Source organism: Dryobates pubescens, chromosome 5, assembly GCF_014839835.1.
Source record: "Dryobates pubescens isolate bDryPub1 chromosome 5, bDryPub1.pri, whole genome shotgun sequence".
Classification (NCBI taxonomy): domain Eukaryota; kingdom Metazoa; phylum Chordata; class Aves; order Piciformes; family Picidae; genus Dryobates; species Dryobates pubescens.
Window position 1 is genome coordinate 33,720,909 of NC_071616.1, and position 15,578 is coordinate 33,736,486.

General features: G+C 40.9%; 1 protein-coding gene across 1 annotated transcript in view; it reads right to left on the reverse strand.

The window, feature by feature from the left end:
• Nucleotides 1-15,285, reverse strand: part of TSHR (thyroid stimulating hormone receptor) — a 47,287-nt gene extending 32,002 nt beyond the window's left edge. Inside the window, exons 1-2 of the mRNA XM_009905284.2 lie at nt 15,113-15,285; nt 2,835-2,906 (exon numbers count right to left, since the gene is read on the reverse strand). Of these exons, the coding sequence (XP_009903586.2) occupies nt 2,835-2,906; nt 15,113-15,285 (245 nt within the window). The remainder of the gene's footprint in view (nt 1-2,834; nt 2,907-15,112) is intronic.
• Nucleotides 15,286-15,578: the final 293 nt, after the last annotated feature.

Below are 15,578 nucleotides of genomic sequence, written 5' to 3' on the forward strand. Positions count from 1 at the left end.
AAGTGCTATATTTGGAACAAGAAACACAGTCTCTATCACACTTCAGAACATTTTCTAGATGAGTTTACAAAGCAAGGAATGGTAATTTTCATTGCTGATGGAAATCATGGGCTAGGAGAGGCAAATGAGGCATGTAGCACATTAGAGGCCAAGATACACAAACAAGAGCTGTAGTTAAAGTTCAGGTACTGGTTCCTTAAAGTTTGCATCAAGAAAGCAAAGATTTTGTTATTTGTAGTAGTAGTAAAGCTATAAGCCAGGAGGGCATTGATACTATTCAGATTTAAACCTCTCTCTATTCTTCATAGGTGTGGTGGTTTGAGCCTTAACTGGAACTTAAGAGCTCAGATGGGAGCCAGGCTGAGAATCCTTCCCCCGCTCCCCACTCTTCTTTCCCAATGGAGAGGAAAAGAAAGTAATGGAACAAATCCACCAAGAAATAATTTTGATTCATCTTGGAAGTAGAGAGGTAAAGAATTTTCTTTAAACAGTATGTATATGTATGTATGTGTACATATATTTATGTGTGTGTGTGTGTGTGTGTGTGTGTAACAATAACAGGCAAGATTCACAAGGGTAAGGAACAAGGATGGATGGGGAAAATAAAAAAGAAATATGAAATACAAAACCAGTCCTTTGCAAAGGTGTGGGGTGCAGCAGGGAGGACCACGTGGCAGAGAAGCAGGGGAACCAGTGGCAGTCCTCATCCAGGCAAAGCCAGGGCCCAAAGAGAGCTAATGGCTGCAGTATCCTCCTTTTTATAGCCTTGCTGGGCAGGGAGGGGGAGTGGAACAGACTAATTCAGTTTCCCAGGGGGAAAATGCCTTCCAGGGAGGGCAAAAGCTCTCACAAGCCCTCCCCACCTGCTTCCAGGATGGGTGTAGCCCATCACAATAGGCTTTTTAAAATTAGAAAGAGAAATGTGGTAATCCAGAAGGTATTGTACAACAGGAGAGTGTAATGCTGCCACATCATGATTTTAGGTAGGTTACTGCTATATTCAATTCTATCCATGCTATTGTCCTACACGTGTGGAGCAGAGGGAGGTTAAAGCTCCATATTTAGCTACTCAACTGGAGAAAGATACTGACATTTGTCTTCTCAGGTACTACATAAACATGGGGAGACACTAGGTGGCAAAGTGCCAGCCTATGAGGGATGCTAAGTGATCTACAGACAGGCAGTGTGAATACCCCTTGGCCTTTAAGCCTCTGTAAATTTTTTGGAGGCTAAACATCTTTAGAGAAAGGTTCAATGAGTTCTTCAAAGAAACACCTGTGCTTTTACAAATTCATAAATACTACAATTTGAGGGTTCTAAAACCTGAAAAGCATCTAGGCAACAGATTGTGTGTCACTGAAAGCTGAAGAAGAGTTAACATCCTTCTACATTTAATGAACTGCTTTGAACAATGTTTATCAGGTTTACATATGATACTGTATATCATATGAGGGATATCCCCCCAAGCTTCCCCCAGATATACCCCCCAATATACCATCTATCTGATTAAACTGAGACTGTAAATGAGGCTACAGATATTCAAGAACCATTACTTATTTTAGAAAGTAATTACTTCGATGCATCTGGATGAAACCATAAAATGAGGCAGACCTCCATGTTTCCCCAAAGATTTGTTTCATGAATTTTTAAATAGTAGTCCATCTCAGCCATTCAGCCAAAGCTCAGATGGAGTTGAGACTTGCAAAGAATGCCAAAGGCAATGAGAAGAACTCCTATTGATGCATTAGTAATAAAAGGCTAAACAAGAAAAATGTGGGACTCTTCTGGAATGAGATGGTTTATTCAGTTAAATATGGACACAGATAAAGCTGAGAACCAGACTGCATAAAGCCATGAGCAGTGTGGCTGGACCTTAAAGTAGGCCAAGCTTTAAGCAGGTGGTGGACTGGAGGTTTCCTGAGGTCCCCTTCTAAATTTCATGACTCTCTGATTCTAGAGAGTGAACTGGGAGATGGCAAAGGAATAGAGTAGAGTAGGATAGACTAGAATAGACCAGGTTGGAAGAGACCTTCAAGATCATCGCATCCAACCTATTATCCAACCCACCTAATCAACTAAACCATGCAACCAAGCACCCCATCAAGTCTCCTCCTAAACAGCTCCAATGATGGTGACTCCACCACCTCCCCGGGCAGCACATTCCAATGGGCAATCATTGGAGAAACAAAGGTGGGGAAACTTAATTTCAAAACTGCTAACATCAAGGAGCAGTGCAGTGCAAGGGTAGCTTGCTACTTCCAGGGGGGCAAACACTGACATGAGGCACCTAGGTAGAGGACAGCTGTGCATTTAGGAACTGTATCCATGTGTTTACATACAAAGGAAGTGACACATTGGAAATCTCTCTCACATCATGCCAACACAAATGTTTTTGCGAAAGTCTATCCCTAGCCTAGAAATGCCACAGGATTTCTAATGAAATGAGTTTGAAATCATGCTGGGAACTGGAAAAAAAAATAATTTAGCCAGGACCAGCAATAAAATATGTTCATTTGTTATGGTTGAAACCATTTGTCATGTTTTGCAAACTGCATAAGAAAAAAAAAGAAAAAAATCTTTATAGCCTTATGTATCATCTCCAATCAAGGTATGATACTGTCTAAAAATGCCTTCCTCGAGCCAGTTAACATTATAAACACGAAGTTCTAAAATGTAAGTTGTGAGGTAGCAAAGGTGCAACAATATTTTCATTTCTGAAGATTTTTTTACACAATGACAGAATTTTGGAGAAGAAAAGTGATTTTTTTTTTCTTTTTCTTTTTCTTTTTTTTTCACAAAAGAGCTAAAAGAATAATATCAGAAACAGAACTTACATACTAGAGATGTTGGGGAGATTGGAAAAAGCATCACTTGGAATTGTTCTTAGATGAGTCTCCATAAACCTCCTACAGAAATAAAAGTTTGGCAGTTAATGTCCTTTTGTGAATACAATTTAAGTTTAGAAAGTCCAATACAATTCCAGTTCTGCTCCAATATTTCTATTACATTCCCTTCTGACAATGTTTCCATATTTGCCTCATTTCTATTCCAGTTTCCTTATGTGATTTGCTTTGCTTGGTGTTCTAAAATACAACATTCTGAATTGTCTCTCCTAGCAACTCTGAAGAAATGTAAAACTTTGCAGAAAAGAAAACAAACCATTGCCTTGGTCCCTGTTTGACAAGTGTGAGTCTGTGGATAATTAATGACTGGGGACCACCAGGCAGCAGTGGTGTGTAGAAGGCTGTAGGATAGACTGTAATTCCTTGGAGTGGAAAGAAGACATGCTGAGAAAATTCTGAACCAGAACAGTCTATGATAGATGAAAATTGAAAGTAATTTAAACAGACTAACTTTATTGTAGCCCTGTCTGACTGCATATAAAGATTACAAGCTTACCAACTGTGTTAATGTGCTCCTCAGGCAATGGGTGGAAGTTGAGGCATAGAAAGTTTCATGTTAACATGAGGAAAAATTTTTTCACTGGGAGTGATGGAACACTGGAACAGGCTGCCCAGGGCAGGGTGTGGAGTCTCTCTCTCTGGAGATGTTCAAAACCTGCCTGGATGCGTTCCTGTGTGATCTGTTATAGGTGATCCTGCTCTGGCAGGGGGGTTGGACTAGATGATCTTTGAGGTCCCTTCCAATCCCTAACATTCTGTGATTCTGTGATAAATGCACCAAGAAACTGTTCTTGGGGTGGCTTATGTTACTCTTGTTACAACACCCCACCAGCTAGCAGGCTGTGGGTGTACAAGGAGTTGAAACAAGATGCAGCCAGGGCCACCTGACCACAACTGACCAAAGGGATGTTCCATACCATATGTCATGCTTAGTATATAAAATGGGGGAATAAGGAAGTGGGGGGTGTTCAGACTGATGAAATTTGGCTTCCCAAGTAACCATTACACGTATTGGAGCGCTCCTTTCTTAGAGATGGCTGAACACCTGCTTGTTGATGGTAACTGAATTATTCCTTGTTTTGCTTTGCTTGCCTGTGTGGCTTTTGCTTTACTTACCAAATTGTCTTTATCTCAGCCTATGAGTTTTCTCATTTTTACTCTTCCAGGTCTCTCTCATCCTAACGCATGGGGCCCTGAATGAGTAGCTGTGTGGTGCATAGCTGCCAGATGAGGTCAAATGTTGGCACAAGGTAAAAATAAAAAATATAATTTCACAAAAATATTACACTAATAAATCAAGATTAGAATAATAGGAGGAAAGCTTTACTTTTCTATATAAAGCACTACTAACTCTTTATACAGATTATAGTTCTTGACTCTCCAGGTAACAACCCTCTATTTTAATGTTAAGCAAGCCATAGCTGCATCTCAGAAGCTTCTGCTTACTTATGTTTGTCTATTTTATTTCTATAACAATCTTGAATTAAAGCAAAAAAAATCCAGACGACTATGTAGGAGAGGCATACAGAGAGGTATATATCCACTTACATCACACCTATTCATCTGATAAATAGCACTGAGAGTGTACAGTTTATAGCCAAAACACTATTAGAGTGAGAGTTTACAGATGTAATCTAAAGACAAAATATTTCTATTGTTCTATGGCTTCTTTGGTAAATCACTTGAAAGCTTTCTTTTTCATTGCTAATGAATCCTGATGCACTGCTGACATCCTTAAAGTAGCTAGAAGGAATATGTAATTTATGATCTAATACTTTACATTAAAAAGCACTGATCTTTGAAAAATACTTTTACAGCTACATTTAGCCTTGCAAGAGTTTGTGGTGTGTTGTGAGGTTCTTTGGGGTTGATTTGTTTCCCAGGCCTGAGGGTACCAGCAGAAAGGTGTTCTTCCTGTCAGTCATCTGTGAGAAATAGGTGGGAGGGAGCACTTCCTCTTTGAACAACACTGACCATGACTACTTCTCCCCTTCATTCTCTGGTACCTTTTACCATGCACCAATCAGGCTAAACAGCCATGTTTGTCACCTGAGTTCACCAAGTAGAAAAAAATAGTGCAGACGAGAGTGGTAAATGAAGACAAACATTTAGTGGTAGAGTAAGAGATGGGAGCAACTGCATGAGGACTCTGATGGTAGATTTAACTGGGACAGCCAAGCCTCCTTTCTCTGCTAGATATTGGCAGAAATGGCTGGATAGTTTGGGTGTTCACTTAGCTTTCCCTCACATACAGCCAAGCATATTAATATGAAATTAGATCAACAGTGACTTACATTGGTAAACTGGCCAGGGACCTGGGTGATGAAAAAATGAAACACATTCCTTCCAGCCTTTTCTGAGATGGGTCAGTACCCTAGGAAATGGCAAAAATACTGGATTCTGAAGTGACTGGAGAGATTCATTGAATAAAAACATACCTGGGCATACAAAACAAAAATTCTCAGGTTCAGAAAGTGCATGAACTACAAACAGTTACTGGGAGAGTATTCCAGGACAGCATCACAGCATTTTTGTCTTATTCATATACTCTTCATGGGGCATACTTTACTGGTCACAGGTGCAGGCAGGAGACTGGGAGTTTTGGCATGATCCTTCACAGGCACTCCTCTCTACTGGCATTTGCAAGTAACTGGGCACATAAGCCTTGCAAGGTTCAGTGCCAAAGAACGTTATCCCCACATATTCTTAATCAGTCCTATGAAATTTGCAGGTGCGAGGTGTTAAACATTTCAAAACAGATGCACTGTAATGATTACTTTTCTTACTTCCTTTTTGTTTCCTTTTTGGTTTTTAGTTTTGACACCAAGTCAAACAGAGTGATCCTTTTATTTGCTGTGTTCCTTCCCCTCCTCTAATTTAATCTATTACTTTCTTTTCATTAAGGTTCATACCATATAGAAATATGATTTCATATGATATGTAAATGTTATGTCTTGGCAAAATATAACTGCATGTTAGGAAGAAGTTCTTCACCATGAGGGTGGTGAGACACTGGAACAGGTTGGCCAGGGAGGTGGTAGAAGCCCCATCCCTGGAGGTTTTTAAGGCCAGGCTGGATGTGGCTCTGAGCAGCCTTACCGAGTGTGAGGTGTCCCTGCCCAGGGCAGGAGGGTTGGAACTGGATGATCCTTGAGGTCCCTTCCAACCCTAACAAATCTATGATTCTGTGATTTACTAAGCAAAAGTGGCTCAGTTGGTAGCATATAAGACCCTTAATGGGAAGGTTGTGAGTTCAAGCCTGCAGTGGGCAGTAGTGACAGGTTGGACTCGATGATCTTTGAGGTCTCTTCCAACCTTAGTGATACTGAGCAAAAGAGCAAAGATAGCATAAACTACAGTGATCAGGCCCAGGGCTCAGTCAAACATACTGACCAGCCCCATTTCACAAGTAGCTGGTCCCTTTTATGGTTCTTTCTGTTTATTCCTCCTACGTTCTCCATGATTCCATTCCCTGCACAATGTATTACCACCAATCTCCCGTCCCAATACCCAGGATCCCCACATCTGCATCCTTATCTCCAGATTGGTGCTTCTTTGAAGTCATGCCTGCAATTCATGATAGCCCACTAGTTAGCATGACTGGCCAGGCTTCTTTCTTGTCATTAGTCATTCTTGTTGTTGTTATTTCTCCGTGCTGTCTGTATCTCTGTATGTTTTGCTTATCGCCTCCCTTTGAGAAGGTCCTTGATCAGGTCTTCTCAGGGAAGCAGACATCCTCTTTCCACATACCCTGACAGGTAACTCTGACAGGTATCCTGACAGATTGCTTTGCCTAATATAACAACACTGAATGTTTTCTTAATACTTCTAAACTTCACATGCTTGAATTCCTCAACAAAAATCAACCCCTGTTTGTTTTTTTTTAACCAATGAAGCCCTTCCACGAGTAAATACGTGTTGTACTGTAAAATTGCCTAACTACAAATATTAAACTGTTCACTTACAGTATTTATTCCAATGCCTAATAGATTAATTCAACATTCATGCTACATTAGATTTCCTAAATATCCTCTGGGAAGAAAGATGTATGAAGTATATAGTACTTAAAATCCCATTTGTTAAATACACTAGATTTTGCCCAGAGTCTCATACTTTTACACTTGATCATTACAGCGCACAAGAGCCTACTGGACAACATTGTCACATGCAAGTTTAGAAAACTATCCTCTCTTAAATTATTGACAAATTAACTTCTAATTTTTTTCAGTATGATTAAACCAAACACCAAACTATCCACATCTTAAACTATGGTGTTTTAAAAATATTCTTATTATGAAATAAATGCATCATAGTCTTTCAGTGGTGCAAAAAGAGCTATAAAAGGAGCTTACCAGAAGATGATTACCACCTAGTGTCTAATGCCAGTATTACCAACGTGATAGGAGAGGGAAAGATTCACATAGCAAAATGACCCTAAGAGTAGAAAACCACTCTTGAATTTACTAGATGAAGCACATAGCTACTTTCCTGCAGTTAACTGTCAGTCCAAAAGAATAACATAAAATACATGTCAAAACTGGCCCAGCCCTGAGAAATTAAAGAAATACTAGAGCCTTTCAAAATAAAAATGTGCAGGTCAGCATTTGGGACAATTCTGTACTGAAAGTAAGCTCTTGGCACTAGCATATCCTTTTCCTATGTACTGAGGTGCACATGGACAATGTCAAACTGACAGGCAAGAATTCAGGTTGGCTACTTGCCGATACATAGCAAGAAAACACCAATCCATAACTTGGGAGCTTATTCTTGCTCAATTTATGATCACCCACTGCATCTTGCTGGATTATGAGGAGCCACTGGCTTCCATTTAGCAGCAAAACTTAGGCTGCTAACATTTAATAGATTTCAGAAAGCATGCCATTTAAATGTTCTTTTGTAGATGCTAAGAAGAGTTTCACTGAAATGAGAATACTGCACATTGTCACAAAAGACAATGATGATATGGCATTAGAAACTAATTTTTATCTCTTCCTTGTCTGTGGAGATTACTAATTTGGATCAATTTGATAGCAAAAAGTGTTTTACACTGTTTCAGGAAAGCATTTTTACGTTGCTTGACAGACTGATTCTTTAAGTGTTACAGTCCACTGAATCTTGAATTGCTACTGCAGTCAGTTTTCATTACATTGTTTTCTTTTGACATTGAATTTCCAACTCACTACACTTCAGAAGCACGCAACCACCTTCCCCTGAGTTGAGAAACAGAGTTTACTAATATAACTGTAAAAGGAAAGAAAAAGTTTAAATATCACAAAATATTACTGTAACTACTAAGCAATTGTTTACAGAGTATTCTGCAAAGAGCTGATAATGTGTTATCCGTTGGTATCAGCTAAGAAAGCAGCTCCCAAATCTGGCTCATACAGAATGTTAACGTAGATATATTAAATAAGAAAATGTATTTTCCATAACATGGTTTTACAGAACCTCAAAATAGTCTTTAAAAGGTGGTTATTTTTTGTAAAACTGGAACTTTTCAGGTAGTGGATTAAAAATAAAATACAATCTCTTCCTTCATTACCAGCTGAATAATTTCACAAGTAGTACAGACAGACTACCAAATTCTGGTACGTGAAGGGGTGGATAGCATGCAGTACAATCCCAGTTCCTCAAAACCTTCAAACATGCTTTTGTATCCTGCTGGGCTTAGCCATTACACATCCTCAGGTTCACAGGAAACACGTTAAAAAGCCTCAAAAAAGCCTAGCAAATGTAGTAGTGAAGCTGCTAGTAAGTATCTGTTAAAAGGTAGCCAAAATTTTAGAGAGAAGACTATCTTGTTTTACTCGATAATTAAAAATGGTCCCATCTGAAAAAAAAGAAGCCCATTTTGTGTGAACACCTTCTGTGTAAGGCTTTGTAATAGAGACAGTGCTCTAATACCTTACCCAAGTCAATCCAGTATTTTGCAAAACCCAGTGCTACTGACTCAAGTAGAAGCAATGATAGCACTATGATAAGTAAATTAATCACAATTTAAAACTCAACATAGATAATGAGCTGCTGACACATTCTAAAATAGGAGTAATTCTCTCAGGCTCTCAAGAAAATAAATGTGATCTGCCTGGATCTAAAGAAAACATTACAGAGTCTTTTCACTGAAGTATTTTAAACTTGCGGTAAAAACTATGAAGTATACAATAATTATCTTCAGCATATCCCTGTTTAATGAAAAAAACAACATTTTAAATGGCAGCCTTTCAGAAGAAAGTTTGAGCTGTTTTGTCTCACAGATAAGGAGACAATTAAATATAGGGATTGAAGAGCCAGCAAAGGCAACTGAACTGAAACTTGACACTAGAATCTAGGATGTTACCCATATAACTCAGAGATGAGACAATACAATATAACTCTCAGGGCTATCTTTCAGCCACAGGTAGTAAGATAAATCATAAATAAACTGTCTTTTCTCTCTCCTCTTATGCCTCTTACTCCTCCGTTTTCTTTGTTTTATACGTTTGACTGGATTCCCAGATTTCTCTGTTTAATGTCTTTAGCATTGTAATATTCTGTTTTTTTGTAGAAATAGTGCAGATTTCTCTTCTGGCTTTGCCTTTTAGCCCTGTCATCTAAAAGACAGTCCCATTGGTGAAAAAAAAAATCTCATGGCTTTCCCCTCTTCCCCCCCTTTTTTCTTCTTCTTCTGACAATTACTCATAGAAATAATACTTTCCTAAAATCACAGGCATACTTTCAGTATGATAGAATGGAATAGAATAGAATAAACCAGGTTGGAAGAGACCTTCGAGATCATCATGTCCAACCTATCATCCAACACTACCCAATCAACTAAACCATGCAACCAAGCATCCTGTCAAGCCTCGCCCTGAACACCCCCAGCGACGGCGACCCCACCACCTCCTCAGGCAGCCCATTCCAGTGGGCAATCACTCTCTCTGTGTAAAACTTCCTCCTAACCTCCAGCCTAAACCTCCCCTGACGCAGTCTGAGACTGTGTCCTCTTGTTCTGGTACTGGTTGCCTGGGAGAAGAGACCAACCTCCGCCTCACTACAACCCCCCTTCAGGTAGTTGTAGAGAGCAATAAGGTCACCCCTGAGTCTCCTCCTCTCGAGGCTAAGCAGTTCTAAAAGTCTTCCCAGTCTCAGCTCACATCTAAATGGTCTTTAAGGATCACAATGATTTATTCTGGTTAACTCTTCATGGCAGAGCTACCTGTCAGTATGTGATCCTTCTGATGGCTACCCTTCCAAATGGCTCCTACTGCACTGCAAGAGAATGTACTCCACATACGACAGAGAAGAGCTGTGTTTCTGAAACATTAAGCTAAAAGTATATAAATGGCAGAAAGAAAGTCCAAATGGGACTCTGAAATTTCAGAAAACAGCAGTCAGAAGAGGTTCACTTGTTAAAGGGAGAGAGTAAGAACAGGCTGTAATTATTGGCTACTGTTGTTCCTAATCAGAGCACTTCTAAGTGCCTGTAATTGCTGCCAGCTGCTCAGCAGAGGTCAGGAAGGCAAACTGAATGCTAGGAATTACTAAGATAGAAATACAGTAAAAATTAAAGAAATTTTTTCTGCCCCTGGTCATACCTATAACATGTGAAATGGGATGTTCAAAGGTACAAAATGACTTCCATACAAAAAATAACTACATAGCAGCCACCAGTGTGTATTTCCACAGATCATCTTTTTGGCCTTAAAAGAAGATGTGCATGATGTTTGCCTTTTTTCAGACATCATCTAGATTCCTCGATCACCATGACCTTCAAAGATGGGAGAGTGGCCTCATAATGACACTGACCAGCTTCCTCATCACCCTTTCAGGTGCATCCCGTCTGGTCCCAGAGATTTCTTAATAAGTAGCATACTTCAGTACTTTATCTTCTACTACAGGTGACATTCCGCTTCCTCAAGCTGTGCTCCTAGGTTAAGAGACCTAGAAGGACATGAAAAAGCAGGTGCAAAGAAGCAAAGAAAGCATTGAGGCCTTTTCCATGTCTTTTGTCCCTAGGTCACTTGCCCTCCTGAGCAGGGGGCTTTCAGTTTTCTTGGTTTCCCTTTTGCTGATCATGCATTCACAGAAGTCCTTCTTGTTACCCTTTACATCCCTTGCTAGTCTCCACTTCAGCAGAACTTTGACTCTCCTAGTTCAATCTCTCTGTGTAAGACTGCTCATACCCTGTGCCCTGGGTATCTGCTTTTGGTCAGTGTTCAGGACAGGACCTTTGGTGACATGGAGATTTCTTTACAACCCAATACAATAATTGTTAAGTTTTCATGCTCCAGGACACTCCAAAGAGTTAGTACATACACTTATCCCCTGGAACTAATGAAGTAAAGCTGCTTTCAACTCAGACTCATTAGTCATAAAGGAAATGCCCACCAAAATATTTTAAAGGACTTCTTGCATTGCATTGCATAGCATAGCATAGCATAAGATGGAAGAGACCTTTGAGATCATTGAGTCCAGCCTATCATCCAACACTATGTAATCAACTAAACCATGACACCAAGCGCCCCATCCAGTCTCTTCCTAAACACCTCCAGTGATGGTGACTCCACCACCTCCCTGGGCAGCCCATTCTAATGGCAAATCACTCTTTCAGTGAAGAACTTATACTGTTGTCACTTTACAAATTTAGGGTTTGTCTGCACCTTGAATGGTTTGTAGGGCACAGGTATTGCCACCTGCAGCAGCATATTTACCTTGAAATGGAAGAAATACAAAGAAAGCAATAAGGATGATCAAAGGTAGGGAATGGTTTCCACAGAAGGTACTAAGTAGCCTGGGATGCTTCACTCTGGCTGAGGAATGGATGAATAGAAAGACAACAGCGGTCTACACATCAGGAAGGGCAGAGAGAACATTGGATAGACTGTTTACTCCTTCTCCAAAATCAGGGACAAAATGTCATATATGTAAGAAACTAGAGGAAGACAGGTTCAGGAAGTTAAAAAAAAAAAGTCAGAAAAACAGCACACAAACCCACCAAACCCAAAAGGGAAGTTACTTCACTCAAGAGGAAGCAGACCTGTGAAGTTCCTTGTCAGAAGACATTGTGTATACAAGAAGCTGATATAAGGTCTAGGCAAAAATGGATGTGCAACTGCAAGAGAGTTCCACTGAGAATTAAAAATGGTGGGGAAAAAAACCATATTGATGAACAGGCTCAGGAAATCCTAAACCAAAACTAAAAGCAAGCAAGCAAACAAACAAAACCACCAACCCCCCCAAAACAAAAAACCCAACACCAAACCATATACCAGTACTATTTGTAAAAACAAGTCAGCACTGATACTGATGTATTTTGGAACAGCACATCTCACAAAGAAATTGTGGATTATTTGAAAAGGACCCAAAGAAAAATATGAGGAAGAGATTGAAACAGTGTAAAAGGCTGCTGAGAGGAGCTTGTGAATACTTCATCTCTGAAGGCTTTCAACAACAAAATGTATTTCAGAAAAAAGCATGAAAATAGTTGATTCTGGATGAGAACAAGAACATTTAGATCATGAATCCCCTCATTGTTAAGTGTTAGGAGAACATTAGGGGATGATACACCTGTCTCAAAGGAAGAAAAAGATTCTAGCAGAGGAGCTAGCAGGGCTCATTGAAACAGGTTTAAACTACATTTGAAGGGGGAACAGCACGAAACAGGGCTTGCTAGAAATAAGCCTGAGGGCAGCACACCAATATTTGAAGGGAGGTGTGCTAATGAGGTCTTTCAGTCTGTTATTTCAGTGGAGGTAAGGAATGGAAACAAAACCCATGCAACAGAAATGACGCAAGGTTTATTGACGGTTAACCATGGGACCACCTGAGATCAGTCAGGTAGGAGTTAGGACTTCTCCCTGCAAGAAGTTGGTGGGAACATTAAACCAACTGAAGTGCATCTACACTAACATATGCAGCATGGGAAACAAACATGAGGAGCTGAAAGCCATTGTGCTTTGGGAAAACTATGATATAGTAGCCACAAGAGAAATGTGGTGGGAAGTCTCACGTGACTGTACTGCTGCAAGAAATGGCTACAAACTCTTCAGAAGGGATAGGCAAGGAAGGAGAGGCAGTGGGGTATTCCTGTATGTGAGGGACTGTTTTGGTTGTCTTGAGCTTAATGATAGTGATGATAGGGTTGTCAGTTTATAGGTAAGAATCAGGGGGAAGCCCAACATGGCAGATATCCTGGTGGAAGTCTATCATAGACCACCCAATCAGGATGAAGAGACAGATAAAATATTTTTTAGCCACCTAGGAGAAGTCTCATGATTGCTAGCCTTAATGTCTACTGGAAATACAAGAGTGGAGAAGTAGCAGTCCTGTGCTCCAGACACAGCTGGTGAGAGAGCCAACTAGGGAAGGCACCCTGCTGTACCTGCTGTTTGCAAACAGAGGACTTGGAGGCCAAAACTATGCAGTTCTTGATTGTTGGAGAAGCAAAGAGTGAGGTCAGCAGAACTGCCACCTTGGACTTCCAGCAGGCAGACTTTGGCCTGATTTGGAAACTGGTCAAGAGAGTCCCTTGGGAGACAGGCCTGAAGGGCCAAGGAGTCCAGGAAGGGTGAACATTCTTCAAGAAGGAAGACTTAACAGTGCAGAAACAGGCCAGCCCCATGTGACAGAAAATGAGTTGGCATGGAAGACGGCTGGCCTGGATAAATAGAGAGATTTGGATGCAACTCAAAATAAAATTGAGAATTTATGGTCTTTATAAGAAGGGACAGGCCATTCAGGAGGACTACAAAGTTGTTGTGATGCTAGGCAGGAAGAAAATTAGAAGGGCCAACACCCAACTGGAAATAAATCTGGCTTCAGATTTTAAAGACCAGTTGTTTGCTAGATAACCAGCCCTCCAAACTGGAAGAGAGAGATGGGGAGCAGAATGAAGTCCCATAGTCCAAGAGGAGATGGTTAGCAAATGGCTGCACCACTTAAACACACACGAGTCTGGAGGGCATGCACCCAAGGGTACTGAGGGAGCTGGCAGAAGTGCTCACCAAGCCACTTTCAATTGTTTATCAGCAGTCCTGGCTAATTGGCAAGGTCCTAGCTGTAATTTAAAATCTTATCAATGGAAATACTGCAGTCATGCATAAGTAATGGAGAAAAAACATAAATATATTTTTCTCCATCATTTTAGGTGAGTGATCAATTTGCTAAGCCTTTACTTCAGGTGTTAAAAAATCTTGAGAAGTTCATTCAAATAACTTCATGACTCATGTTTTCAAATAAACTTCTAAGAATCTTTATCAAGACATAAATCAATCAACCTATCATTTTATCTTGCAGTTAAATCAACTGAGTTGAAGTGTGTTTATTTTATCAGAAAGTATCTACTTACAAATTAACTTTCCTTTGGAGACTAGAAACATTTTGTGTTTTATGAAACAGAGTAAAAGCCAGGAGTGATTGAGCTGCTTGTAGCAGCTCACTGGTACCATTTGCTTCCCTAGAGTATTTATCTGATTTATTTCCATGGGGCTGACAGATACGACATAAGATCCTCTTCTGTACTAGTAGCAGGAATGCAGAGAAAATATCCTATTGAGCCTGTAATGGTACTAAACACTTAAATTTAGGTGCTTGAATTGCTTTATCACTTTGGCAAGATTCAAATTTGCTGTTCTGTCCCATACTCCACATTTTGTTTGTCTGAAGTACTTCGTCTCCCAGACGGTTTATTGGGATTCTCAGTTCCCATGGATTCTTTTTTGTCGGGCTTTGGCAAAGAAGCTGAAAGTGCACAGAAGCTTTCACGGAACTGCTTGTAAGGTGGGACGTCCAATTTATTTTTTTCTTTTTTTTCTTTTTTTTTTCTTTTTTTTAAAAATTTTATTACAAAGCCGTGTTTGATCTCTGCTCCCTTCCTCTCACTCCCTAGGCACATGCCACACAGAATCCAGCCTTCCACCTACTTTGTCCACAAACAGCCCAGTGATTTTCTCTTACACTCCCCAGAGCTTTTAAGACGCAATGGATAATCATCTCTTCATATCTCTATAAGCATTTCTACAATGTTTGAGAGTCGCTTTTCCTCCGTCTCCCTGACCCACACAGAACCCAAACATTGCTCTGCTGTATTGCCCAGATAAAACACAGCACTCCCCTCTCCTTACAACTTCCCTCCTTCATCTCACAGGGCACTAGCTCAGAGCATCTCCTGCTTGCAAAACGAATGCTCGCAGCCGGCTACTGCGTGCCCTAAAGCATCTCCCTGTACTCACAGGGTCTGGGTGTCGTCCGGAAGGCTGGGAATGAAGTGAATGCCTCGGCAAGTGATTTTGTAGTCATCCCAGTCGGAACACTCGCAGAAGGCTGAAGGGCACCTCTCTGTGCCCTGACTGCATAACACCAGCAGCAGCAGCAGCAGATGTAAGGCTACCGGGAGGCACAGCATCTTCTGTTGCCCTCTCCCGCTCTGCCCCTCGCCTCTCCTAGAAGAAGGGTAGAGACCCGAGCTGAAGGGGCAGACGACGCTGCCCTGCCGGGAGAAGTTGCTCGACAAAGGCGGCACCTTGGCTGAACAACACCGCCTCCTTCTTAAGCGGGGCCAGAAAAGGTCTCAGCGAACGCTGCGCTCCTTCTCTTTAGGGCAGGCACCGTTTTCTCGCCCCGGTCCCGCGCCCACCCGGCCGGCCATACCTCCCTGCCGCCCCCCGCCCCATACGGACTGTGCCCCCTCTGTTCCTC